At 27.0% G+C, this 26,145-nt stretch overlaps 17 protein-coding genes across 17 annotated transcripts; 9 read left to right on the plus strand and 8 right to left on the minus strand. All coding sequences in view use genetic code 6, as the record gives it.

Moving 5' to 3' along the window:
* Window positions 1-44: 44 nt before the first annotated feature.
* SS50377_21038 (uncharacterized protein) lies at window positions 45-1,373 on the plus strand (the record flags this gene model as incomplete). The annotated part of the gene is made up of 1 exon (XM_067904975.1): window positions 45-1,373. The coding sequence occupies one exon, from the start codon at window positions 45-47 to the stop codon at window positions 1,371-1,373; it is 1,329 nt and encodes a 442-aa protein (XP_067768457.1).
* Window positions 1,374-1,387: 14 nt separating this feature from the next.
* Window positions 1,388-3,301, minus strand: SS50377_21039 (uncharacterized protein; the record flags this gene model as incomplete). Its single annotated transcript, XM_067904976.1, has 1 exon — window positions 1,388-3,301. One exon carries the CDS (start codon window positions 3,299-3,301, stop codon window positions 1,388-1,390), a length of 1,914 nt encoding a protein of 637 aa, XP_067768458.1.
* Window positions 3,302-3,367: 66 nt separating this feature from the next.
* SS50377_21040 (uncharacterized protein) lies at window positions 3,368-3,949 on the plus strand (the record flags this gene model as incomplete). Its single annotated transcript, XM_067904977.1, has 1 exon — window positions 3,368-3,949. The coding sequence occupies one exon, from the start codon at window positions 3,368-3,370 to the stop codon at window positions 3,947-3,949; it is 582 nt and encodes a 193-aa protein (XP_067768459.1).
* An 8-nt stretch (window positions 3,950-3,957) lies between these two features.
* Window positions 3,958-4,332, minus strand: SS50377_21041 (uncharacterized protein; the record flags this gene model as incomplete). Its single annotated transcript, XM_067904978.1, has 1 exon — window positions 3,958-4,332. The coding sequence occupies one exon, from the start codon at window positions 4,330-4,332 to the stop codon at window positions 3,958-3,960; it is 375 nt and encodes a 124-aa protein (XP_067768460.1).
* A 208-nt stretch (window positions 4,333-4,540) lies between these two features.
* Window positions 4,541-7,018, plus strand: SS50377_21042 (uncharacterized protein; the record flags this gene model as incomplete). The annotated part of the gene is made up of 1 exon (XM_067904979.1): window positions 4,541-7,018. One exon carries the CDS (start codon window positions 4,541-4,543, stop codon window positions 7,016-7,018), a length of 2,478 nt encoding a protein of 825 aa, XP_067768461.1.
* Window positions 7,019-7,021: 3 nt separating this feature from the next.
* SS50377_21043 (Kinase, NEK) lies at window positions 7,022-7,978 on the minus strand (the record flags this gene model as incomplete). The annotated part of the gene is made up of 1 exon (XM_067904980.1): window positions 7,022-7,978. The coding sequence occupies one exon, from the start codon at window positions 7,976-7,978 to the stop codon at window positions 7,022-7,024; it is 957 nt and encodes a 318-aa protein (XP_067768462.1).
* Window positions 7,979-8,039: 61 nt separating this feature from the next.
* SS50377_21044 (Ribonuclease) lies at window positions 8,040-8,744 on the plus strand (the record flags this gene model as incomplete). The annotated part of the gene is made up of 1 exon (XM_067904981.1): window positions 8,040-8,744. The coding sequence occupies one exon, from the start codon at window positions 8,040-8,042 to the stop codon at window positions 8,742-8,744; it is 705 nt and encodes a 234-aa protein (XP_067768463.1).
* Window positions 8,745-8,772: 28 nt separating this feature from the next.
* On the plus strand, window positions 8,773-9,264 carry SS50377_21045 (uncharacterized protein; the record flags this gene model as incomplete). The annotated part of the gene is made up of 1 exon (XM_067904982.1): window positions 8,773-9,264. One exon carries the CDS (start codon window positions 8,773-8,775, stop codon window positions 9,262-9,264), a length of 492 nt encoding a protein of 163 aa, XP_067768464.1.
* A 37-nt stretch (window positions 9,265-9,301) lies between these two features.
* SS50377_21046 (Ubiquitin carboxyl-terminal hydrolase family protein) lies at window positions 9,302-10,168 on the plus strand (the record flags this gene model as incomplete). Its single annotated transcript, XM_067904983.1, has 1 exon — window positions 9,302-10,168. One exon carries the CDS (start codon window positions 9,302-9,304, stop codon window positions 10,166-10,168), a length of 867 nt encoding a protein of 288 aa, XP_067768465.1.
* Window positions 10,169-10,202: 34 nt separating this feature from the next.
* On the minus strand, window positions 10,203-10,814 carry SS50377_21047 (uncharacterized protein; the record flags this gene model as incomplete). The annotated part of the gene is made up of 1 exon (XM_067904984.1): window positions 10,203-10,814. The coding sequence occupies one exon, from the start codon at window positions 10,812-10,814 to the stop codon at window positions 10,203-10,205; it is 612 nt and encodes a 203-aa protein (XP_067768466.1).
* Window positions 10,815-10,839: 25 nt separating this feature from the next.
* SS50377_21048 (uncharacterized protein) lies at window positions 10,840-11,280 on the minus strand (the record flags this gene model as incomplete). The annotated part of the gene is made up of 1 exon (XM_067904985.1): window positions 10,840-11,280. One exon carries the CDS (start codon window positions 11,278-11,280, stop codon window positions 10,840-10,842), a length of 441 nt encoding a protein of 146 aa, XP_067768467.1.
* Window positions 11,281-11,434: 154 nt separating this feature from the next.
* On the plus strand, window positions 11,435-13,813 carry SS50377_21049 (V-type proton ATPase subunit a; the record flags this gene model as incomplete). The annotated part of the gene is made up of 1 exon (XM_067904986.1): window positions 11,435-13,813. The coding sequence occupies one exon, from the start codon at window positions 11,435-11,437 to the stop codon at window positions 13,811-13,813; it is 2,379 nt and encodes a 792-aa protein (XP_067768468.1).
* A 1,201-nt stretch (window positions 13,814-15,014) lies between these two features.
* On the minus strand, window positions 15,015-23,243 carry SS50377_21050 (uncharacterized protein; the record flags this gene model as incomplete). The annotated part of the gene is made up of 1 exon (XM_067904987.1): window positions 15,015-23,243. The coding sequence occupies one exon, from the start codon at window positions 23,241-23,243 to the stop codon at window positions 15,015-15,017; it is 8,229 nt and encodes a 2,742-aa protein (XP_067768469.1).
* A 210-nt stretch (window positions 23,244-23,453) lies between these two features.
* On the plus strand, window positions 23,454-23,978 carry SS50377_21051 (Ubiquitin-conjugating enzyme E2; the record flags this gene model as incomplete). Its single annotated transcript, XM_067904988.1, has 1 exon — window positions 23,454-23,978. One exon carries the CDS (start codon window positions 23,454-23,456, stop codon window positions 23,976-23,978), a length of 525 nt encoding a protein of 174 aa, XP_067768470.1.
* Window positions 23,979-23,990: 12 nt separating this feature from the next.
* SS50377_21052 (uncharacterized protein) lies at window positions 23,991-24,446 on the minus strand (the record flags this gene model as incomplete). Its single annotated transcript, XM_067904989.1, has 1 exon — window positions 23,991-24,446. One exon carries the CDS (start codon window positions 24,444-24,446, stop codon window positions 23,991-23,993), a length of 456 nt encoding a protein of 151 aa, XP_067768471.1.
* Window positions 24,447-24,553: 107 nt separating this feature from the next.
* SS50377_21053 (uncharacterized protein) lies at window positions 24,554-24,820 on the plus strand (the record flags this gene model as incomplete). Its single annotated transcript, XM_067904990.1, has 1 exon — window positions 24,554-24,820. One exon carries the CDS (start codon window positions 24,554-24,556, stop codon window positions 24,818-24,820), a length of 267 nt encoding a protein of 88 aa, XP_067768472.1.
* Window positions 24,821-25,064: 244 nt separating this feature from the next.
* Window positions 25,065-25,904, minus strand: SS50377_21054 (Transmembrane domain-containing protein; the record flags this gene model as incomplete). The annotated part of the gene is made up of 1 exon (XM_067904991.1): window positions 25,065-25,904. One exon carries the CDS (start codon window positions 25,902-25,904, stop codon window positions 25,065-25,067), a length of 840 nt encoding a protein of 279 aa, XP_067768473.1.
* Between the last annotated feature and the right edge of the window lie 241 nt (window positions 25,905-26,145).

The following is a 26,145-nucleotide window of genomic DNA, read 5'->3' on the forward strand; positions in this document are numbered from 1 at the left end:
GGCTTACAACTATTTGCTAAAACTATTATTAGTTATAATATAAAATGATTAAAAAGGACGAAAGACCAACTTAGAAGTCTGTTGATGTAGATATATTTAATGATATCAATATAAGTAATTCTGTATTAGTAGCTAATGATATAAGTAACTAAGCTACTCAAAATGAAATAACAAAGTGTTCTAATCAACTAGATAATTTATCTTAATAATAATGTAAAACTTCAGACTTTCATTAGTAATTTAACGAACTACGGGATTTTTAGTAATAAGCTGTTGAAAATGTTAATAATTATACGTAACTAGACCCTACTACATGTTAAAATATATCATAAGAATAAGAGATTTCAGTAATTTCTGCTGAACAATAATAACAAATTAATTAACCTCGGTATTCACTTAGAGACTCATTTAATAGAATATCTGAATTAAAAAACGAAAATCATAATACTTTGTTTAAGAGAGAATTGTCTACACCTACTATTGATTTTATTTCATCGCCATTAATTTAAAAATAAATCAAATCTAGTTAGTATCATGTAATAAAGTTATTTTAAGAAAATTCAGAATTTTAAGCTATAATAATATAATAAATTAAACAAAATGGCTTATATTTACTCAAATTCACTCCCCAAACTGTATAAACACTCAAAAAATACAATCTACCTTTTGATATTGATTACTCAATTATCACTGAAGATAAGCAGTTTATTATAATTGCTAGTTATTCTCAAAAGTAAGTAGCCCTTTTTGATGTAAATTTTTTCGATCCAATTATCGTGAAAAGCTATGAATTTACAGTTTAGACTAAAATATAAGACATAATTTTATATAAAAATAACATATTTTTAGCAACACGAAACGAAATTCATGCAATTTCTTTAAAATCTTTGGAACTACTGACGAGCCTAAAAATCGAGCTCAAAAATGACGAATTTGTTGAGTATTTCCTTCTTGGCCAGCATTTAGCACTTACCACTACAACGCAAATATTTTACTTCACATTTTAGCATAATGTTATTGACGTTAAATAATAGTTTGCATGGGCTTTTTCTGATGGAATTACCCTTGCAGAAACTGGTTTGTTATGCAATATTAAGCAAAAACTATACTTTGTAGACCTCAAAACAAAACAAAAATAATGTCTCAACGACCGGCCGGTTAAGCTAGTCCAAACAGATATTTATTCACTTTTTGGACTTAATTCGTAAAATAAATTGTGGCGTTTTACTTATAGAAATGCAGACTTTAAAGTATCTTAGAGATAAATAGGATCACAAAATATTGCTTTCATGAAAATTCAAAACGGTTTAGTTTTCTGGATTAGCGAACAAGGGCTCTATGGGACAGATATGCTGTAATAGTATGTGGTTTGAAGTGAAAAAATTTCTCACATGTATGTAACGCGATTTTTGAGGATTTTCTAAAGAGTGTCCTGGTTGACGAGGCTGGACCATCTCACTGCATCTTCGTCATCCCAGTAGATTCTCGATGCCTCGTTGACGTCTTTGAACAAAAATTTAAAAACATCAAAATCTCTTGGAGGAGATAATGAAATAAGCTTGTCAATTCTAGTAATAATTGGATAATACTTCATAATGAACTTTTCATCTATTAATATTATTTATAATGCTTCTTTTTTGAATCTCTTAATAGTCTTCTTTGCGTCCTCGTAATCTGTATCAAATTTAATAATACCAGGTTTTATTTTAAATTTATTCATTAAATTTTAAGCTCTAAGTAAATATGAATCATTAGGAGCGACAACAACTGTAAAATTTTCAATCTCTCTTAATTCTTAATTGATCAGATAATCTAATTTAGGATAACTATGTAAATCAAATTTTATAGAACCTTCTTGTAGAGAATCTGTTCTTCTAATATTAATCTATGCCAATTGATCTAGTTTTTATATTAAAATCTTAATATTTAAGTCGCTAAACACAGAATCTTATAATATAAAATTAAGCTTTAATAATCCTAACGAGTTTCTTGAACAATTTCCTTCATCATAAATATTGGTTTGCTCTCCGTCTTATTGAACATAAATAGAATCTAAATTAATGTCAAAATCCGAATTTTTAAGATCAGGGGTAAATAGCGCATTAGAATATTCATTTTCTACTGACTGCGACAAAACAAACTAAATTGATTAAACAGGTTTAAATTTTAATGCTGGGATAGTTAAACAACACAAATCAATATCTTTAATAAGCTTTGGCCTCCTTCCTATTTACGATAACACTTATTTGAGTTTAACAATACTTTGAGATGAAATTTTATCTATATTTTCTATGTATACAGTATGAATTCCACTTAAAAATGTAAAATCACAATCATCTTTTTCAAAATTTCCATATTTAAGAATAGACTATACAGAACCATATATAATATCTGCTTTGCGAATTCTACACATTGCTTCAAGTTTATTCGCTGCTTTTGCAAATTAAACTCCAAAAATGAATTCTTATTCTTGACAGCCTACCTTGTTTTAATAAAATTAAGGTGGTCTTGTTAAATTAATCCGATCTATATCACTATCAGGTATTTCGTCTGGTAGAAGTGGGGTCTGTTAAACTTTAAATACGTCTTCAGATTCCTACGGTGCATATTTTTCAAGTTTAATGCGGTTTCTAATATTCTTTTCCAATAAATCTGGAATACAACACATGATCGCCTAATTAACTCTCCATGCTGTATGCTAGGTTTCAGCAATAACGAGGACACCTGGATGAGAGTATGAATATAAGTGCGGTGTTTATTATTAAATTTAACTACAAATTTAGTCTTCTTCTTCATTTTAAGATGTTAATATTTTATTTTTATCATTATTTTATTTTTAAATTTCTAAAATTTAATCCTAAACTGTTTAGTTGTTATAGGCAACTCTTCGTATATACAACTACAATAAGTAACCTGTAACAGATTTAGCAAATGCTTCACGACACTAAATTTTTTATTAAAAACTTCTTGACGTGAATAGTAATGATTATCTGCCCGCTAAAATCTCGGCAAGCTGATCCGTTAAATCATTATCATTCTTCAATTATTTACGAATTTACTAAGTTGGGATTTTATCTGATTCTATAAAATCACCACCAAGATATTCTCCTGTCGATGATTAGAGGATAGTATTTTAAATTGGAGATGGTAGAATTTCAAACGATGATGTTTTACATTTTTTACCAAATGAAAAATGTGGAATAAAATTTGACTTAATATAAAAATATTTATCTACTCCTTCGTATTCTACTTGTTCTTCCTCTTCATACTCAAAATCTTCCTCAATTAGTTCTTTGTTCATTTAGGGGAGTGGAAGTCTGTGCCATATGTATTATTTATATTATTAACTATATTATCAAAGATTAAAATGGAACGAAAGGTTTATAAATGTGGAAAATTTGAAAAATTAGCTCTTTTACATCCACCTCCATGGTACTAAGATAATAATACATAACCACCATCGATACCATAGGAAATTATACCTATGCGCATCATTGAAGATAATTTTCCTTATGAACCAATGGGAAATCTATTAACAACTGATAGAAAGGATTTAATACTAGTGAACAAGTTAAGGAATTAAACAAAGGAGCTATAACTCGATCAGATAGAATTAAAAATTGACGAATTGCCAAATACACCAGAAGGGTCGTTAGCGCATCTTAAAAATGCAGTTGCGGATTATATTTCAGCAGTTTTATAAATTTTAGATGATGCGTGCCATTAATAAAACCCAATAATAAATGTTAATGAAGAGAAAATAAGGCTCATTGAGATAATTGATCAACTTAGATGGAGATAAGGGATGAATAATTTACGAAAATAGTGTGAATGGAAAATTTGTTAAAAAAAACAAATGATAACTAAGATAAGAGAAGTTATTGCAAATTTAGAAAAGGGTAAAGATGAAATTCTAGAAGGTGACTTTCCCAAAAAGCACTATTAGTGATAACATTTTCAAAATAATCCTGGGAATAATTTTCTTAAGTCTTATTGTTCTTCAGATTCTTCGTAATCTTAATTCTTCCATATTAAATTTTCTAAAAATACAGCAGTTTAATCTATCACGTACCTTGCGTTTTACCTTTCGACCACTCTTCTCAAACTTTTCTATTTCTTAATCAATATAAATATCTATTTTCTCTGCAGTGTATCCTTGCCACACATCTCGTATTTTTTATAAATTTTGAACTTTAGTTTAATATTGCAAACTTTAGGATGAGTTAATTCCTATAGCTAATTAGTTAATAGCTGACAACTTTTACATTTCTAGGTTATCGATGGTATATAGAGTATTTAATGCAGCTGATAATATTGTAATATTTGGTTCATTATTATATAATTTTGATGCATGTTATGTTTATGTGCACGATATTTATAATAATGGCTATCTTACAGGACTTACTTTATTAATAATACTTTTTTATTTCATTTAATCAAAACATACAGATTAATTATAAGAAAATAATATCGGATTTTTACATAAACCTTTACAATAATATATGAAATCTTAAATTATTTGCAATTCAAAATATATACAATGTCTTTACTATAATAGCTAAAGTTAAAATTGAGAGATGGTAGCTAAAAAGAATCTGTTTAACTGCTATCTTAATTTCATTAAAAGATATAAAGTGAGAGATAATAAATTGATGATATTATGAATGAGACTTGTGAAGAAGTTTAGTCAGTTAGGCTAAAATTAGCAGAAATACGAGAACAACATGAAAATATATAAATAGACAATAATTTAAATATTAATATCGAATTAGTTTCACTTAAGAAATCAAATAAATACTTAGAGAAACAAATTGGAAACTATTAATTATAAGTGGCTGGTTTGAAAGCGTAAAATGCCACTTTAACTGATCAAAAAATAGAAATATCAAACATAAATATGTAATTAGAGAAAACATTATACGACCTTAAGTCAACAGATATGGAACATCATGATATAATTAGCAAATTAAAAGCAGATATTATTAAACATTAGTAACATATTGAGTAAGAGAGTGTTTTGCTATCGACTTATTAAGATTAAATATAAATACTTCAATTAGAAAACGAGACTATTACATAAGAAATTTTTATATAATCTGAGAATATAAAAGATAAACAAGCTGAAAATGACAAGCTACTTTATCAATCTAATAGTAACAATCTAGCTATTGCACAATTGACGGAAGATTTAGCAGATGCTTAACTAGGAATGGTAGATGTTTAATAAATGTAAAAAAGAATAAATATCCTATAAATGAATAATCGATAATTAGAGTAATAATTATTGCTAGTTAAAGATTTCGCAGTCGAAATTAAATAGTATCTATAAACAGATAAAATAAAGTAAGATCACTAATTTAATGATTTAATAATTGATTGCTAAAATTCTGTAGATAAAATTAAAAATATATCATATAGATCTGCTAAAAACATAAATACTACTACGACTATAGCTGAATCTTGTTAAAATATCAAATTGGAAATTAATTAAATTAAAAATTACATAATTTTGACATAAGAACTAGCTTCAAATACTACATTGTATGGTTAATTAGAGTTAATACTAGTAAATTAAAAATTATTAAGTGATAATCATAAATCAACTACATGCAATACATTATAAGAAATATAGTAGATAAAAACTGTTCTAATTCCTGAGTTAAATTAATAATTTAATACTAATAACAAATATATGCAATCATAGTTTAAGAATATTGAAGATCTTTTATTAGAAAAACAAAATGTTGGATAAATAAATTATGTTTAATACCTAAAAATTATTAATGAATAATTGTCATCATTTTCTTTTTAAGATAACGATTTAGTTGATTAAAAATTATCGATAATAAACTAATAACTATAGAAACTTAGTTCATCGCTAAAATATATTTAATCAAATAGTGAAAACAATATCTAAAAGTAGAGTAATCAAAATAATATTTGTTAATCTGTTACTGAACTAGTTGTAAACTAACTCTAAGCTTTGGACATCATGAATATCGATAGTTTACCTTAGAAAATAATTTAAATCAATAATAAAATGTAAGAACTTGAAACTAAATTAATATTTATATATAAATCATAGAAGTTATAAAAATAAATACTAATTAATGATATTGAACAACCATAGATTAACCCATTTGAAGAAAGATATATTGAAGTTAAAACATTATTATAGAAGTTATAAGAAGTCAAATAAAAAACAGATTCTGAGAATTTAAATAAAATACGAGAACTAACTAGATAATAAAATGAGTTAGAATTACTGCTAGGCAGTAAGGAATAAATCTCATAAAATACTTAAACTGAGGGGATACCACTTGGTAATGATTTAATTAATTAAAAACTGTAATAATAAATTTTATAGCTTAATTAAGAACTAGACTAATTATTCTAAGAGAAAAATGATCTAGTAACTGCGTAAACATCAATATAAGTACATTCTTTATCTAATTATAGTAATATTCCCGACTTTATTTAATTTTATACAGTTCCCCACTATGAACCGGATACAATTTTATTATCTCCATAAGAATTAGATACCTCCAGAATTGATATGCTTAAAAGTTTAAAGACTAAACGACTATTAAAGAAAACTACGTTATAGATGTTTTCTCAAGCATATAAAGAACTTAATTACTTATTCACAGATAAGGATATTTCTAAGGCAATAGCATAATAATTCCGAATAACATTCTCGGATGAAAGCTCCTGGTATCTATCATTGCGAAATTTTATTGTAAGTAAATTTAATATTGCCATGGAACGATTTTTAAGTGTGTATGTAGAAGATATTTTTCTATCTATTTCTCCTGGCTTTTTGGGTGTGATAAAATCTGATGAAAGAAATTAATTTTTTATGATTTTTAATATACTTCTATAGTTTATTTTAAATGGTTATGAAATTTCTTAATATTAAGCTGGTGTAGGGAAAACACTTGTTTTTCCTTAGCTTACCAAATAAGGTGAGAAAACAATAAGTGCTTTATAAATAAAAAATGAAGAATTAGGAATCTGATTATCATTTTATATTTAGCATATGTAAATTATCTAACAATTTTGGTCCTAAATTCTATTGGAAATAAATAATCTGTTCAATGTTTAAGTCAGTATCAAGAGGTGAATATCCATTTAATATCATTTATTATTTACTAATTTCAAAATTTAATTCAAAAGTAATATCCCAATCCTCCTATGTAATTCTACTTCTGCATGATCTCTCTAATGCTGGTATTTTAAATAATTCTTCAGGCAAACTACGCTATTGAGGATTTATAACTAATAATTTATCAAGAATTGATACAATTAATCTGGGTAAATTAGAATAATCAGGTATAAATCCTTCAGATAGCTATTATTTCTATTCGGTTGCAGTACCAGATACAGTATATTTTCCTGTCATAATATAATAAAGTAGAACTCCCAAAGCCCATGAATCTGCCTTTTGATCATATTCGTTACCTGACCAAATTTCTGGGGCTAAGTAATATGGTGTTCCAGTTATATCTGTAAGCTGCTAATTTTTCTACAATTTTCTTGTCATTCCAAAATCTGTTAGCAAAGCTCTTGCCTAACCAAATTCTTTCCTGACTAGTACATTTCCAGCTTTGATATCTCTATGAATTAAGTTCTTTCGATGAAGGAAAATGCAGCCAAGAATAACATCTGAGAATAATGAAAATAAAACTTATTTATCTAATTATTTTTACGAAAACTATTATAGATCCATTGCACATCTTCTGAAAACGATATAAGATGTTGATTTTGAAGAATCCTAAAAATAACCAGTTGGGGATAAAATGCAAGGATGTGACAATCCATACAATATTGATATTTCATTTATTTAGTTACTTTAGATTTATTAATATACTTATTTTAATGCAACATGTTCCTTTGTCTCTTTATGAATAGCTGCATAAACTTTTCCTTCAGCCCCTTAACCAATAAATTTCAATATCTGAAAATCCTCTAGATCCATTAAAATATAAAATATATAAATATAAAATATTCATCTATTTTAATTTCCCCTTTAATATTTTATGAAATATGTTGTTGGAATTGATGAGGCTGGTAGAGGTCCAGTATTAGGTCCTATGGTATATGGAATAGCTGCCTATCCTGAATATATACACTATGAGCTCAAAAAACTTGGAGCAGATGATTCTAAAAAGTTAACTCATCAAGACAGAGAAAAGATTATTATTAAGCTTAAATCTTAACCAGATTTCTATTGTAATACTATTTCAATCTCAGCGCGTGATATCTCGGAGAAAATGCTTAATCCAAATAAGATTTCACTAAACGTATTAGCTTTCACAGCAGCTAGAGATCTACTTATTGAGTTCAGTTAAAAATTTGAAATATCACATGCGTATATAGACTTAATTTCTCCAGCATCTCAATACGAGCAATTTATTTAGTAGAAACTCCCTGACTTACAAATGACAATTTAGGCTAAAGCAGATGCTATTTATCCTATTACTGGTGCAGCGTCCATTGTGGCAAAACTTACAAGGGATGATTAAATTTAAAAATAATGGGGTAGTGGGTATCCAGGTGACGAAAAAACGATAACTTGGCTTCGAAATGATTAAGATATGCTTTACGGCTTTAGTGAAAATGTTCGTATTTCGTGGAAAACATGTGATACATTAATATAAGAAAAGTGCAAGAAATGTGTATTCTTTGGCGATGAATCACTTAAAACTTAGTTGGTTAATAACAAGTATTCAGTTTATATTTGATTGAGTATATTATATAATACATATCAAAATGAGCAAAAATTTTTAATATCCTTTAGATCGCGAACTATTCGGATTAAACAAAAATTACGCAACTAGATAATAATTTGACATGAAAAAATATAATGCTGAAGTTGCACTTAATGGAATAGCATAATTGAAACTCAAGAAGAGAAAAGTGTTTACTATGATTGAACGATCAATAGAGGTATAATAGATTTTAGATGAGTCTATTATTTAAAGTAGAATTAATAAATATAATGAAATTACAGGAAATGGACTTAAAGATTTGGACATAGTTGATTTAGATGTAATCAGCAACGAAGAAGAATAAGTTACTCTAAAAACATTTAAAGTTTGCTCACCATAGCGGCGTATTCTGTATATTTCTAAGGGGAATGAGAATGTTACTTCGACAATGAAGAATATATATAAAACGTAATCTCCTTTATAAAATTTGACTGGAATAAAAAGTAAAAGTTTAACTCTGAAAGATTTTTATCGGCTAGAATAAAGAAAGTGAATATATCCTGGAATATAATTATAATATAAAATTAAAAATGCCAACATTAAAAAATATGGGTAATACGTGTTATCTTAATTCTGCACTATAGCTTATATTTTATTCTAATAACATAATGTAGTAGATTATGTAGTCTAGTTTTCCATCTAATTTAATTATTTCTTAACTTTAGACTATTTACAAGTAAACCTAATTAGTTTAACCATCTGAATTAAAATAAATTATAGAAGCTAAATATCCCTAGTTTTATGGTAATGAATAATAAGATTCTCATGAGTTTCTATCATTTATACTATAAGAACTATTTCAAAACCTCCCTTCAATATAATAACTTTTTTAGTTTTCTGAGCGGTTATAGACAATGTGTACTTGTGGTTATAAAGTGTCGCAAATAACTACGAATATTTAATTATTATTATCCATCTAGATCACAAAACCTATTAAAATCAAATCTAGGTTTTTCAATTTTAATTTTATTAATGAAGTACATATACCTGGGGATTCTTTAAATGATTTAATAACGGAATACTTAAAGAAGTAAGTTTCTTTGAACACATGCCCCAAATGTAATGATTTTAATATGTATACTTAATCGTCTTTTGTTAGTCTTCCTTAATAATTGCTAATAATAATAACACGATTTACGTATAATACTAAAATATAGGCGTAGATCTAATTTGACGAAAATCTATTTCTGTAAAATGAACATTTTAAGCTAAAAAGTGTAATTATGCATGCAGGAACATTGAACTAAGGTCATTATACATGTGTGAGTGAAAAAGATGGAAAGTGGTGGGAAATATCAGATGAAAGATAGTATTAAATTAGTTTGGATTCTAGAGATTCAAGGGCATACATATTAAGTTATGAAAAGTAACTGGAAAGTGTAACTGTTAGTGATTGAATATATAATTATGCTTAAAAAGTAAACAATAAAATCAGTCTATGTACTTATCACACCATCCAATCATAGCATTACACTGACATATTTATATAGAAATCGCTTTATCTTCTTCTTCAGAATAATTCTACGCATATGTTTCTAGAATAAAGGATTTAAGAGAATCTTTTGTTAGTCCATTATTGTTTCTAATTTTGAACTCTAAGGAAAATTTCTTCTCCTAATCACTAACAAGTAAACCGTCAATAACTTTTTTAATAACTGATAAATCAGCTTTACATGTATTACTTACTGGGTAAATTTTAGCGATACAGCCTAAATTAGTTCCTTCCGCTTTCCTTTTTAAAAGTTTCATAATAACATCTCGCGGTGAATCCTGACCGTCTAGTATAGGCCAGTAAACAAAAAGTAGTCCCTTTGCGCCTGGCAACAATTTATTAAACTTATGCTCTGTTTGTTCTAATGCATTAGGAATCGCTTCAGTAAACTACTTGAGCAAAGAGTAAATCTCACGAGAAATTTTAAAATTATCATTAATTGATGATGTGACTAGAATTCCTTAAAGATCAGAAAGAAAATTATCACCCTTTTCTATCCCTAATGCTTTTTATCTACAATAAAACTATTTTGATCTACCTTATGGAGGCATTTAGAAAGATAAATAATTATATTATTCAAATATTATATTTATATAATATATATATTACATTTTGAAACATAGCAGTAGTAAGGATTACCTTTTTATTAGTCTAATGAGACCAAGAGAAATCTATGTGAGCTGTAAATAGTGTATAGTAAAATATAAGATATTAGTTTTATCTTTACAATTATCCTTCGCTAAGTATTATAACTTTTTATTACGAATACATATAACCAAAGAAAGTTATAATTTTAATTCTTATCATCACTAGCCATTATTATTAATAATGTCTCAAATTTACTATTAAGTTGCAGCAATGAAAATAAGTATTCAATAAATTTAAATAAGGAGTTGTAATTAGAATCATATTTCTATTTAAGGTTAATATAGATTTATTATCACTTAGGTATCTCCTCCTGTATAACAAAAACCAAAATTTCTTATAATTTTCCATGCATGGATATTATATTAGCATAATTTAAATCTACTGTATTATTGATCTTGGTTATATGATGTCTTAAGAATTTTATTATTACTTTACCTGATTACGGTTTTATTTTTATTTGAAAATATTATAATATTATATGACTAAATATAAATAAATTCAAGATATCAATCTAATCTCAAAAATGTCAGCCAAAGAGCTTTGGCGTTCTAAAACTATGGTATTAACTGAGATAGTATTAAAGCGTGATTCTTCATTCTAAGCTTTAGAAAATGTAATTCCATTAAAATCCTTGCATTTCATTGATTCTTAACCCGATGTTCCACCATTCCAAAGACCATTTACTAACAACGTCGTTAAAGTAGCAGAATTAGAAACAAAATACAATTATCTGAGAAATGCTATCGAAATATCTGCCATCGAAATTCCATAGCCTTAGCCATTTACTGATCATTCTATTTTATCTCTTGAAGAAGTAATTGATAAAGCAATAGTAGAGCTCAAAAGTCTCTAGGCAGATCTTGTCTAGGCTGAATAGAAGAGAGAAAATGTAGCCGAATAGCTTAAAGTTATACAAAATGCTTCTAAGGTAAATGCCACATCAATCTCTATAGATCATGTGAACCAAAAAGATGCTCTTATATCAGATGCTGAATAGATGGAAGATGGTCTTATGAATTTACTATTTGTTATTCCTAAAAAGACCTTTATCCCTTGCATGAGAGGTTTATTTAGAGCTGCCTTTGGTGTTTTACATTTTGAATCAACAGAGTTATCTGACTTGGCTGAGGAAAAGGAATTAGTTTCTGCATTTATAGCCGGTCAAGAAGCAGTTCGCAGATGTACTAGAATTGTATAATCAATGGGTGGGAGAGTTTATGAATTGCCATAAAATATAGTTTAGGCAGAAAACGATACAAAGTCTCAGCTTAATACATACGATACTAGTTTATATTATTCTAAACAAAGAGTTAACGCCATTTTGACTAAAAATGCTGTTTACATTGACCATTGGAATGAAATAATTTAAACCAATAAAATCATTAATCATACTCTAAATATGTTTACTATTGATAATAGTTATATGCGTGTAACAGCTTATGTACCAGAAGAGCGATTTGATTTAGTAAAACAACATATAGAGGGATAATTTTAAGGAATGTAATAATTAGGAAGTTCGATAAGAATTATTCCAAAAGAAAGTTACACCCCTGAGTAACTTAAGACTTAACCTCCAACCTAATTTAACACTAACAAATATACTCATGTATTTTAGAATATTGTTAATTCATATGGTATTCCTTGTTATAAAGAAATTAATCCAGCATTCTTTTACTTGTATTAATTCCCATTCACTTTCTCGATTATGTTTGGTGATATTGGTCATGGTATTATTAATGCCCTTATTTCAATGCTTATGTTAATTTTCGAAAAAAGATTACTTAAAGTACGTAACGATATGTTTGAGCTAATTTTCATGGGTCGTTATATCATTTTCATGATGTCATTATATTCTATAATCTCCGGATTTATGTATAATGATATTTTTGCTCTAGGATTTAATATGTTTAATACAAAATATAACGTATATTAAAGTCCAATGACTCATACTGGTCCTAATCCTACTTACAATTTTGGTATCGATCCAGCTTGGCATTGGGCTGGTAACTCTATGATCTTCTTGAATTCTTATAAAATGAAAGTATCTATTGTTATCGGTATTTCTTAAATGCTATTCGGTCTTATTATTAAGTGTGTTAATCTTGTTAATCAAAAGAAATACATAGATATATTTTTAGTTTGGATCCCTGAATTCTTCTTTATGTTTAGTTTCTTTGGATATATGGTTTTCTGTATTATATTCAAGTGGTTTGTTAATTGGCCTGGAACTCCAGATAATACCAGATCCCCAACTGTCAATGAACCTGCTCCTCCTGCACTAATAAATATGTTAATTTAAATTTTCTTAAGCCCTGGATCAATTGATCCCTCTAATTAATTATTCTCCGATATTGATTTCTAAACAAATCTCTAATTAGGAATTTTTGCAGTGGCAGTACTTATGGTAGTTTGGTTAGCCGTGGCAGAGCCAGTTCATAAAATTATACACAAAAAGCGTCACCCAGATCCTAATGATGATTCTGGTGTTGGTGATATTATCGTTTAATAAGTAATCCATACCATTGAATATGTATTAGGAACTATTTCTCATACTGCTTCTTATTTACGTCTTTGGGCTCTTTCTCTTGCTCACGCCTAACTTGCTGAGGTTTTCTTTGATTAGCTTATTGGTTTAACAATGGGTATGGTTAAGCCTGGTGATACTGGTTCATATATCATAGCTGGTCTTTCAACAATTATATCTTATGGCGGATGGTTTGGTGCCTCTATTGGTGTTTTATGCTTGATGGAATATCTTTCCGCTTTCTTACATTGTCTTCGTCTTGCATGGATTGAATTTAATAGTAAATTTTTCGTTGCTGAAGGTTACTCATTTGAAGGTTTTGGTATCGAGTGTGGTTGGCCTATTGATGTTACTGCTTAAATGGCGAGAGTTGATTGATTAATAAACTCTTTTATATTGTAGATTTACACAATTATTGTTCATAAACTTATCCAAAATAGATTGTAATAATAGAAAATGTACTACCAAAATGTAAACTCATTCTAATATTTTAGTTTATAATTAAAAAAATAAAATGTTATCTTAAGTTTTATGAACTTACTATTTTCTAGTAGTTTAAATAAAAATTTATAGATAATATTAATGAATTCCTGTGTAAAATGTATTTAAATACAAACTTTAAATATGCTGTTTTATAACTTAATATATTATTTATTTGAATACATTTTATTTAATGGCAGCTTTAATCCTACCAATATTATTTACTTATTAAGTATTAGCAAAGGTTTCTGATCTAATAATGTTGAAAGAATATGCATATTATTAAATATACCAACACTATTGGTATAATTCATTGAATTTTTCTACTAAATATTCATATATACATTACCCAAAAAATTAAACTCATGTAACTTTAAATTATTATTGATTTTGTTAATTATTAGTGAAAAATTCTTTATATCACATATATATTTTCTACATACTTTTATTTCTAATACCTGTATGCTTAAACCACATCTTTATTAAATAGTAGTAACCTTAACATCTTAACACTATCTATTATTTAAACTTAGTATACAATATAATTAGTTATAAAAATTCGGTTAAACATATACAATCTTTCAGCATTACTAATGCTAAACAGTACAGAATTTATTAATTTATTTTTATTCAATTCAAGAGTATTAAATCCATTATTCTGAATATATTTATGGTACAATATACTGATTCCAGTCTTTAATTTTTAGTAGTCACGGTATAAGTACCATATATTTTCATATTATAGAACTAAGGATAGCCTTTTCTAGCCTACTTACCTATTTATTTCATACTACAAAATCTGATCAATATATAAGGTAATACCTACTTGTCTAATCTGAATTAGTTTTCATATACCGCTAATATCATACATCTGTAACCAGTCACAATACTATTATTTTGTTTTACTGTCATTGAAAATCCATAATTGCAATATTACTTCTTATTTTTAGATTACGATTCAATAAAAAGCATAGTCAGTCACTATAAAAATTCATTTATTTATTTTCACGACTTAAAATAATCATATTATATAAAAATAACTATATTATCAAAATATTTTAATTCCTTTTAGATCACATCAATTTCTAATTTAAACAGTTCATTCTAGCATCCTAAAAAGCTCCGCGTAGTCAGAGCGTAGTTTTTCTCGTTTAGTTTTCCACTGTTTCCGTTCCGACGAAACGCTAGAAATCTCGCTTTTCAGCTTCACAATCAAAGAATCACCGTGAGACCTCTGGCGCTCCTGCTCGCGCCGCAGGACCTCACCACTCAGCGCCTTGAGTTGGTCAATTTCCTTCTGTAAATCGCTGCATCGCAATTCTGCTTTCAAAACCAAATTCTGTTCCTTTTTCATCGCTTGATTTGCGCTGTGCGAATCAACCGCAGCGCGCTCTTTTACCACTCGCAGAGCGTCCTGCATCTGGTTGAAGTTCTGCTCCAATTAAGCCTTTTCATCCGATTTCTGTTTCAAATTCATTAGCATTTATTCTCCTTCAGAGCAAATCTTCAAAGATTTACTTATTGCAGTTTGTTTTAAAATTGGAAGAGTTTTTTGAGCTAGTTATTGCTGCATTGTTTGCTGAATAATTTGCTGGATTTGCTGTTATGGCTTCGCTTTTTGGGCTGTTCCTGGGCGTTTTTTGACAGGATTTTAGATTTAAATTTCTCGTTTTATACGTTCAATTTCTGCTTTTTTATCTGACATCAAAGTTGTTATTCTGGCTAGTTCTGTTATTAACTCATTATCGATTAGAAGTGAGTTGTTAAGATGCTCATAGAGGAATTTCAAAGATGTAGTGATGTTAGTTCCTGAGGATTATAGTTTTTCTTCAACTTTCTACTGAAGGATTTGAAGACGATATTGAGAGAGATTTCTATATAGAATAGTTTAAATTTTAAGTTCATTGAGTGTGTTAGAGGTTAAGCGGATAGACTTTTGATAATTTTCCACAATTCTTTAATGGTCATCATTTGGTGTGAATTCAACTAAGTCTATGGTTTTTTACTGATTAATTTATTCCTAATCAACTTAGATTCCTGCAATTTCAAAAATTTTTGATGATAATTGCTTGTTTGAAATGTTTCTTTCTTCTAGCGCTTCTTCTAACATAGGTTCTGACATATATTAGAGTTTCAGTAGTGTAAATTCTGTTTCTATCAAAGTTTAGAAGTACGACTATAATTTTTAAATATAATCATCATGAATTTCTTGTCTATACTTTATTTCATTTTAGATGTATTCTTCAAATTGAGTAAATAGTTGTTGCTCCAACTAGGAAAGTTAATTCATTTAATTAACTGAGAGTGGATTTAATAATGCTTAACTTTTGTTAAGTACTTCTTTGTCTACTTGCTGAATAACAATTTTACTCGTACTAGTTAGGTTAAGAGTAAGCTCTTATGTTTCACTGCATTATTTATTGATTTTGAGATTTTAAAATGTTTTATATGTACTTACCTAAATAAGTGGGCCTTCAAGATCAAATTTTCCCATTACATCTATTAATTTATCAAAATGTACAGGGTATATTTTAAGCTTGAAGAATTCTCCTTTGTCGCTACTTCTAAATTATATGCTTTGTTCTTATAATTATTGATATTTAATGTCATGAATCTGATTTTCTGGAGCCTTAAGGAACCCTAGTAACTCTCTTACAAATTTACTATATATGAAATGCACACAATAAGGCACGAAGCTTGCGTGCAAGGTACCTAAGAATATGTAAATTAAATCTGCTGGGGTAAAGTTATGATATTAAACTTGTTACTTAAATTAAGATTCTTTTTCTTATTTTTGTATAGAATAATTTGCAGATAATAAATTTTCAAGCTCAATAATAGGTTCTGATGACAAGCCTATCATTGCAGCTAATTAAGATACTAGTTCTCTAATTTGAGGTTATTAGTTTCGTTCCCTACAGGTTAAAAATAGTAAATCAGTTATACGTTAATTATCAGTCATCATGAATTTTATAAAATTACTGCTTAAGTCTGAAGAAGAAAATGTTTCATAAACAGTTTTTTCTAATTAGTCTGGTGTTGAATATAATAGTTGTGAATAATTATTAATATATGATGACAGCGACTAATACGTAGATATTCGCAATTAATGATACATAGATTCAATATAGACACTTCTTAAAAATTCAGTTTATTATAAAATCGAAACAGCTGATTCGCTTACAAAGATAGAATCCAATTATTTCTCTTCTAAGAAAATAAATAGAGAAGAAAGTAAAAATGTATTCTGTTCTTTACCTTTTAATAGGCGAAGTGACGGGGTTTTTGATTATACAAATACTGATAAAGATTAGTTTTTATCATCTTGAATTGTTTCTAACTTATCCTTGAATCCTCTTAAGAATACCTATACAACATTAGGTCCTAGTAATGAAGCAGATGAAAGGAGAACAGAATCTTTACATGTATAATTTTAGCCATGTAGATCTAAAATTATTCTTTCCAAACTATCATATATAATATGATTTACTGATAATTACGTACTGATTTTAATTGGTTCCCATTATGATTTTCCTTTACTAGCCAATATAGATTGTAATTCGATTTATGTAAGTGTAGAACATAATGATGCCTCAAATGTTTTTGTAAATTCAAAGAAAAATGGCTATAAAGAAGATTTTTGTTAAAACTTTAAATATTCACCGGATATACCAAAAATATTAAATGGTGAAACAACTCCATCTAGCCCAAATCCTGAAGTAATATAACTGTCTAAATTAGACGAATGGTGTGATTAGTAAACGTTGATAAATGATTATGATGTGAATGATTTTGAACTAGAAAGTGTGTAAGGCTGTACATTATAATTATGTGATTAATCATATTGTTTATATTGGAAATGTGTCTTGTTTCGACTACGTTTTTCTAGACCCTTTTAATTACACCCTACTTATAATCTAGTAAGTAGATTTTAAACATCATTAAGTGACACCAATTATCCAATTATATGATTAGTACTAGGATCGATAGAAATATATTATACAGTATTTAATGTGCATGGTTAATATGAGGAATATGCAGACGCATAAATAAATTCCTCTTCTTATATAGGTTGAAACTATTCATTTTCTCGGTTATTATCAACAAATAATTAACAAAAAGGAGATTATTAAATTGGTTGACCTCTTTCTTCTTCGAAAGGATTTACTTGTTTCATATTTTTATTATCTAATTTGAGAGTAATTGGCGTATCAGTAGGAAGTGATTATACTTATTGCTAAAAACATCTGATAAACGTTAATTTTTATGTCTATTGATACAATTCAAGACTATCTAATGTAATGTTCGATCCAAAATTTAATATTTCAAAATTATATTTAGCTGATAGATTAGATAACAAATTAGATAAATAAACTGCATGATTAAACAATCCTTTTCTAATACACGCGTTTAATGATTATGTAAGACTGCTTATTAATAAAAGCTCGTTTTTATCTCGCAATTCAATGCATTTATTTAATGCTAATAATGTTTTAGAATATTCTAGTGCACTAGTAACCTCATGTAATTCATTTGCAGTCTCAACATTTTGCTTCTTTTAATATGAAATATTCTCTTACACCTTCTTGACATTGAGTCTTATCTATTAAATTTCATTTTCACTTAAATATCCAACATTCTTAAATTTGACATTATATTTCATTATTGAAGAAGTATCTCTTCCTTCTAAAAATTCTGGAATTATGTCCATATCAATGGTCTAATCATAGTCTAATTCTATATCTTAAATATCTGATAGAAATTCTAAATTTGCGGTAATCATTTTACCGCAGTCATATATAGTATAACCATTTATTATATTTCTAGTAATTGAATGTCTAACAACACTCTCAAATGTTTATAAAACTAAAAGAATGGAATCTAAAACGATAGAGCTTGTGTTATTAAGGCTCAAAGTTACCGGATGAGGTAGTATATAAATACTATTTAAACATCCATCCTCATTGAAAATGAAATTTTATTATAGTAAGTTCTTTGTTTACTTTCTGCCTCGATAAATTGGAGATGAGTCTAACAAAAATATACTCTCATCTTAATTAATTTGATACAACAATGTTCTTAAAATATTCAATAAGCCTCTTATTTGAGCTTAAGATGCAACTTTTTTCGTCTCAGTAATTACTAAATTACCTAAATTATAAATAATTTAATTTCTATGAGTACATAATATGGCTGAATTTATTTCTTCTGGGTGGTAAGTCTTTAGTCTGAATAAATATTCATTGTTTAATTAAATAGCAATATTAGCTAATACATCTTCAGACACATTATAATATAGACTGCTTAATATTTATGTAAATGTATTCTCTTCTTCTTTGATTGCATCAGCCCGTTTAAAGAAATCTAAATTATCATAATACTTAGATTTTTCAAAAATTTAATCATCAAATATGTAAAATTACTAGGAAAAACCAGAAGCTATTAATTCATTAATTAATACATAATCTGTTAATAGTTAATTATTTCTTAAATTTGCAATTTTATAATAATTGCAAACAATTTCACAATAAACAGAACGACAAAATATACCACAATTGCCATTTAATAGTGTTGAAAACAATGGAAATTCAGCCATTGACTCTAAATTAGCACTAAGCATAACATCATAAATATTTTATTATTAACTATTATCCTCATCGAATTCTTTATCAAAACTGAAATCTTTACTGGTAAATAATTCTTCAAAAAATTCTATTTTATTGCTATCATAATCATTCATTAAAAATTAGTATAAATAAGAATCTACTGTAGATAAAAATGGCAGGTTATTCGTTATTGAGTCATATCCCAGGATTTCCCTATAAGGGTACTTTTTCTCACCTAATTTAACCCTACAGAAACAACTTATAGTCTTCATATCGATTTTTGCCTCAGATACTATCTATACACACTTAATTTCACTTAATCTTAAGAAATGTGCATGAATCAAAGCTTTGCAGTTTTGTTAAAATGAGTATTGAAAATTTATTAATTTAGCGTAAATAGCAAAAGGTAGAGGGAGAATCGCTGGAAACCCTTCAAATATCTCAAAATTACAATCTTTAATGAGTTATGAAAGCTATGTTTTTGATGACTTATCTGCTTTTTAAAATAGATCTCGAAGGCACATTATACGCGAAAATGCGTCAGTTTATTAAGATTTATTATTTGTAGTAACTGCACCACCAGGCGGAAGTAATAATCCCAAAATTGAACAAAAAACTGTTTCAGGATTTGATGTCTATTATGATTTTATGATTGCAATTGACTTCTTTACAGCCTCAAAAAGAAGAGTAGGATTGGTTAATAGACCTAAATTTGTTAAATGGGAAATATTCGACGGAAGTGGAAAGCAATGGTGATTTGTTTCTTTGAAACGTTTATATTATGTAATAAAAAAATGTAGGGATGCTGTAGAAACTGCTAATTATACTGCTTGAACTTACTTAGTTGTATAAATCTCATATTAGAACCATTTTTGTTACTAGTTTTCCAGCTCTTTTACTCCTTAATATACTTTAGGGAAAGCTTCAGAGGAAAAAATACCATGAATTTCTGTACAATGTTAGAAAAATTTTATAATTATTTCTGGTATAAATTTAAATTAAGAATAGTTTTATGACACATCATAATTTCTATTATTAATAGTGAAGTTTTCTGTTTATATGTCATAAAATTTAGGTAATGCTCCAATATCAGTTGAGTTAGTTTTATTTAGCTTGGCCTCATCAAATTCCGTTTAAATCATAGTATCTAAAATATCAGCTATATTAGATAAAGATTCAGTTACCTACTAAATTTATGTGACTGGATGTTCAATAAATTTAAGATTATCTAATATAAATTTTTTAGGATGAATATCCTACAAATCAATGAAAGATTAATCATTTTCTTCTTATACAGTTTTAAGCTTAGAATATTCTTCAAAATTATATGGTCTTTATATTGATATCTATTTGATAAGGTTCTGTAGTTCTTTAACTTAATCAACTCCAACGAAAAGGGAAATCTCATATAAATACTTAATAATTCTAACCTTTTCTTAAATATACTATAGTTCTTATTTCAATATATCAAAGGTAATTTAAAATAAATCCACCAAATTCTCCACATCAAATTATTAGTATTTTTCACGGCTTTCAGCTGATAAATTTTCATATAATTACTATTCAGTTTATCTAAATATGTATTTCTATCTATTTAGTATATTATCGTATTTTATCTTACAAAAATCTTCGTTAAACATCAAGATCTCTAAATACTTTCTACGACCTAACTCCAATAGCCGTTAGTTATAATTCTGAATAGCCACTTAATCTTATAAAAGTAAAACATGAATATCTTCAATTGCCTGCTAAAAAACTATTTTTTAATCTAAATTATTATAACAATAATCACCTTCAAAATAAAAATTTTATTTTGCATCCTTGTTCTGTTTGATTTAATTATATTTCTACTCAAAATTAATAAATTCTCGAAATTCAACACTACTTTAAAAAATTGTACTTAAATCTACTTAATTATATTGTTGTTATATTTGCTCTGATACTAATGAATCAATTTTAATATTATCTTAATTAGCCTTTTTGACATCAAATTTTTGTACAATCAAGCTAATAATGCTCTATTATTAGATCAATTCTGCATAAATTTCACTAACACGTACAAATCTAATCAAATGTAGCGACTTGACTAGTTGTTCATATCCAGCACTTTCATACCCCATTTGTTTCACGAAAATAATGTTCTTATATGTTTCATTTTCAATAAATTATTTTGCTGCTTCTTAACGATTTTAAGGATTTGCTCCAGTTAGCAGTCCGAAAATAAAGTTTAAGGAATATTCTGTCTACTATTTTGCTGAAACTTTCCAGGCAAAAGTTGACGGTGGGTTAAATTATGGTGTGAACGAGCCTAATTACGTGAGATCTTATTGGTTAATCTTAAGATTTTATGCCTAATTAATATTTTATGTAAAACTCGATTATTTCGTAACTTTTGGGTTATATTCTTTGGGATCATTAAGATTCATTTTTTATGGGTAAATTCCAGTAATAGAAGTTGAAATATATAAAGGAGGTTAATGCATGTTTACAACTGCGATTTCATTTGTTGACTAAACAGACGAATTTGTGTAGCCAATACTAGCGAATGACGGTATAGTACTATGCATATTTTAATTTAGTAGAATTGCTTATTGTAAAATGTCAGATGCATATTTTTCAAAATTGATGTCTGAGCCGTATAAGTTTTAGTGTTTTATACTTTCTAGAAGCTCGCGAACTAGCTAGTCTAGCATTGAACCGGTTTAACAAATTTATGTTAATTGCAACTAATTTTCAGTTAATTTTTCATCTTCAAATTTTGTATTAATATCTGAAATTTGTGATATTATATCGATAATATCAATTGGATTATATAAATAAAATGCTTATTACGTTTATTATTCCATACATATTTTGAATACATTTTGTACTATTGTATCTCTATACATGAAATTTAAATGATCGTATCCGATTGAAATAACTTCTGAGAAATATTATTTGCTTTTTAAACTCTTGAAAATCCGTTACACGTCATCAATAGAAAGAAAGTGATCAGAAGATTGTAAAACTTGTTGTACGTATAAATTATTTTCAAATAGCGTATTCGAAATTTTATTTTCAAACTTATTAACTTCATTAATATTCATTAAATTAATACTCTCTACACTTATCGATGTTATATCAAAGAATTCAGCCAGAGTTTTTTCAGGTAAATTAATTGAGGCATGTTAACAAAGAGATAACACTCTTGTTAGCAATTCTAAGTGCCAATTTTTATGTCTAGAAAGTTCTACATAACCTATTTCTATACCATTAATTAATCCAAAAGTTTGACCTCTTCTTAAAATAGCCAATTGTTCATTTTTTATTTCTTTTAAGAAACTTAATGAATTTTAACAAATAAAATCCAAAAATACAGATACAGAGCTGACTGGCTAAGATGAAGCTTTTAATATCTCTGAAGTTAAGTGTTAAGAATATTAAGGTGGGAATGCAGGTGCTTAATCGTAACTAATATCATTTAAATCTTCTTTGCATGTGATCTTTTTAGGAACTGGAAAGTTTCTAGATATTGCTTTATGTACATCTGATGGCAGTGATACATGTTATGGGTTTTAATCTGGTAATGGAAAATTTAAATGTGCTCTTTCAGAAATAGATTAAAATGTTGTCTAAACATTAGCTTTATGGAGTAATACTAGAGATTGGTTAACATTTGTTTAACTTTGTTCGGTTAATGCTGCTGTTTAACTTATTAATTTTCCTAGGAGTTAGATGTCCATAAATTGTAATTGGGAAATATATCATACATAATATAATAAATGTTAAATTATTTTAATTTTAGAATGTTGAAAATATGTTTAAAATTGGCAGTATAACTATATTATATTTTTAAACAGCTATATGTTAGGTGCTTAGCATTAATGTTAATCAAATAAATTTTGTTTTATATATTATATATTAATATATAAATAACAATATCTAAAAGTAAAATGAACCACTTAATTAAGCTAGCTAAAACCCGACCTGTATCTTTCCTCTCTGACACCTAAGTCCTAACATATTTCTAATCACCCAATATATACCCTTTCAACTCAGCTCCGCTAAAGGTTTATATCACAATTCCTCCTAATTTTCCTGAAAAATCTCCTTCGGTAGGGCTTGAGCCTAGACGGATATGGCATCCAAATGTAGACTTCTATTCAGGTTCTGTTTGTGCAGATGTAATTGGAGAGAAGTGGCATGCAGAATCACTTGTTTATGTATTAGAATATGCACTTCCACAGCTTCTTTCTGAACCAAATTTTGTAGATCCATTGAATTTCGAAGTTAAATAGAACGATTGGAAAGAAAAAGCTTATTCATTAATTAAAGATATTGTAATTAGTAATGAAATTTGGAATGTAGACATTGCTTTTTGGAGTAAATTTGATAAGTTTTTACAAGCTGAGAACGTTAAATAGAAAGAAACTGGCGACTTTATATTTATAGACGACTGTGATCTTGATTTAGACTGAAAAATAAATCTGTCACTAACTTAAATCCTAAATAGCTGCAAAGAGTATTTATTCATCTAATTTTTCTATTGCGGCTATACCATACCATGTATTTCCCATTACACCTAATGCACATTCTTTAACCTCAAAAACAAACTACTAAATATCAAAAACTCCCACTGATCCTTTTTTAAGTAAATCTAATAATTCTCTAAGTTTAAAAACTAGGACATTTTTTTATAAAATTGACTATGTTGATAATTTCTATTGTATAAAAATTATTGCATTTCTGAGTTAACTTTAAAGATTCATAGATGCAAGCTGTTAAACAAGCGATTCCGACGAAAGTTATAAAACTTGTAATTCTATACTAATGGATTTAATAACATTTACCAACTACGGTTAAATACTTTCTGCGATAGAGAAATCATTAATTAATCTTCTTTATAAAATTTCTAGAAGTCTTACATAGGTGATAATTCGTTTCATTTTTAATTTAACAATATTAATATATATTTTATAATTATATGGTATCTTTATTTTGTTATTTATTTAATATTATATAATAAGTTTTTCATAACATTTTATTTTACTAAATGTCTAGAGTTGATTTTTTTGTAGAATGCCTATATAAAATCTTAAATGTTGATAACGTTGAGGATGCACAATAATTATTACTGTAATCTATAATTAATGATGATGCTATAGCATTTTACACGAACTAACCATCTGCTTAAATAAATTTAAATATATTAGATATTGATGATATGCCATTTGAAGAAATGCAACTTGAAAATAACATTTAGCAAGAAAGAACATTTTAATCTCTGCTAGATGAGCTTAGAATGACTACAGAAAAGTGATTTGTCTGGGTATTAATAGATATATATTTATTAGGCAATCAAAACTCACATTCTTATTATTATTAATAAGAAAAATAATATTAAAAGATAAGGAAAATAACTAGGGTTATAAACTTAGTTGGACAAATTTTATTGCTCTTGCAAAAAATCAATCTACCTTTATATAGACTGCAGCTTGTCATAATAATTGATAATGTGTATTGAATTTAACTTAGTAGCCATTAGATCTAACTTAATATTTATGTCATTTAATTTATTTTATTATAAGGTCATTGTTATAAAATTAAATTATATATAAATTTATATAATATGATAATAAAAATAATTTATGATAAATAATAATAAACAATACTATTAGCTATAAATAATTAATTCTTAAAATGACATCGATCTGTTTCTCATAAAATTTAGAGATATCAGATGAATTTGAACTTATTAAGAGCAATAAAAGTTTTAGTGTATAGCTACATAAATAATTTACTATCCCTGTAGTTACTTTCAAAGCTAAAAATATTTATAAACCATTTAAAAGTACTATTATTAAATCTAATAATGTAAAAAGCAAATAGGTATATGAAACAATAAAATTAGATGATTTTAAGTAAAACATAGTAAATTAACTTTCTATAAGTAGAGATCTTATAGGGAAAATTAAATGGATTGAAAGATAAATAAACGTTATTGACGATATGATATTAAACTTAATAATAAGAATAGATAATACAAGAGTAAAGACATTAGCAAAACATAGGCAATAAGTGGGATGAAAATAAGTGATTTAATATTTTATCTAATATAAATTGTGTTTAATCTGCTTATTTATTATTAAATTTAGATCTAACTACTTCTTTAATACGGCATTTAAAACTCTACAGTAAGTATATCTCACAACTTAATTAGGTATATTTATTAAATTTGATTTTAAATTATATTACTGTTATTTTTATTTTTATAAAGATAAAACAATAGTAAGCAATTAGAATATCAAAATTTGTCGACATATATGTAGAAGCTAATATTAATTATTTCTAAAACATTAACAAATAAGTACGATATTATGCAATCTTTTTATTTAGTAAAGCATAAATGTCTGGGACAATTTTATTATGAAATATCATAGTAAAAGAATTACTTCTTTTATGAATATATTATAACTATCTAATAGTAAATATTACTTTATGCTATTCAAATTTAATTATTTTCAATAGATAACTAATTCAAATAATATTCATATATTAATATATACTATTAATAATAGCTTAAACTTAACTTTTTAGCTATATATCCAAGCACCTTATGAATCTGGATTCTTTCTTATCAATAAA

The sequence above is a fragment of the Spironucleus salmonicida genome, chromosome 1, assembly GCF_000497125.1.
Source record: "Spironucleus salmonicida strain ATCC 50377 chromosome 1, whole genome shotgun sequence".
NCBI classification, from domain to species: Eukaryota; Fornicata; order Diplomonadida; family Hexamitidae; genus Spironucleus; species Spironucleus salmonicida.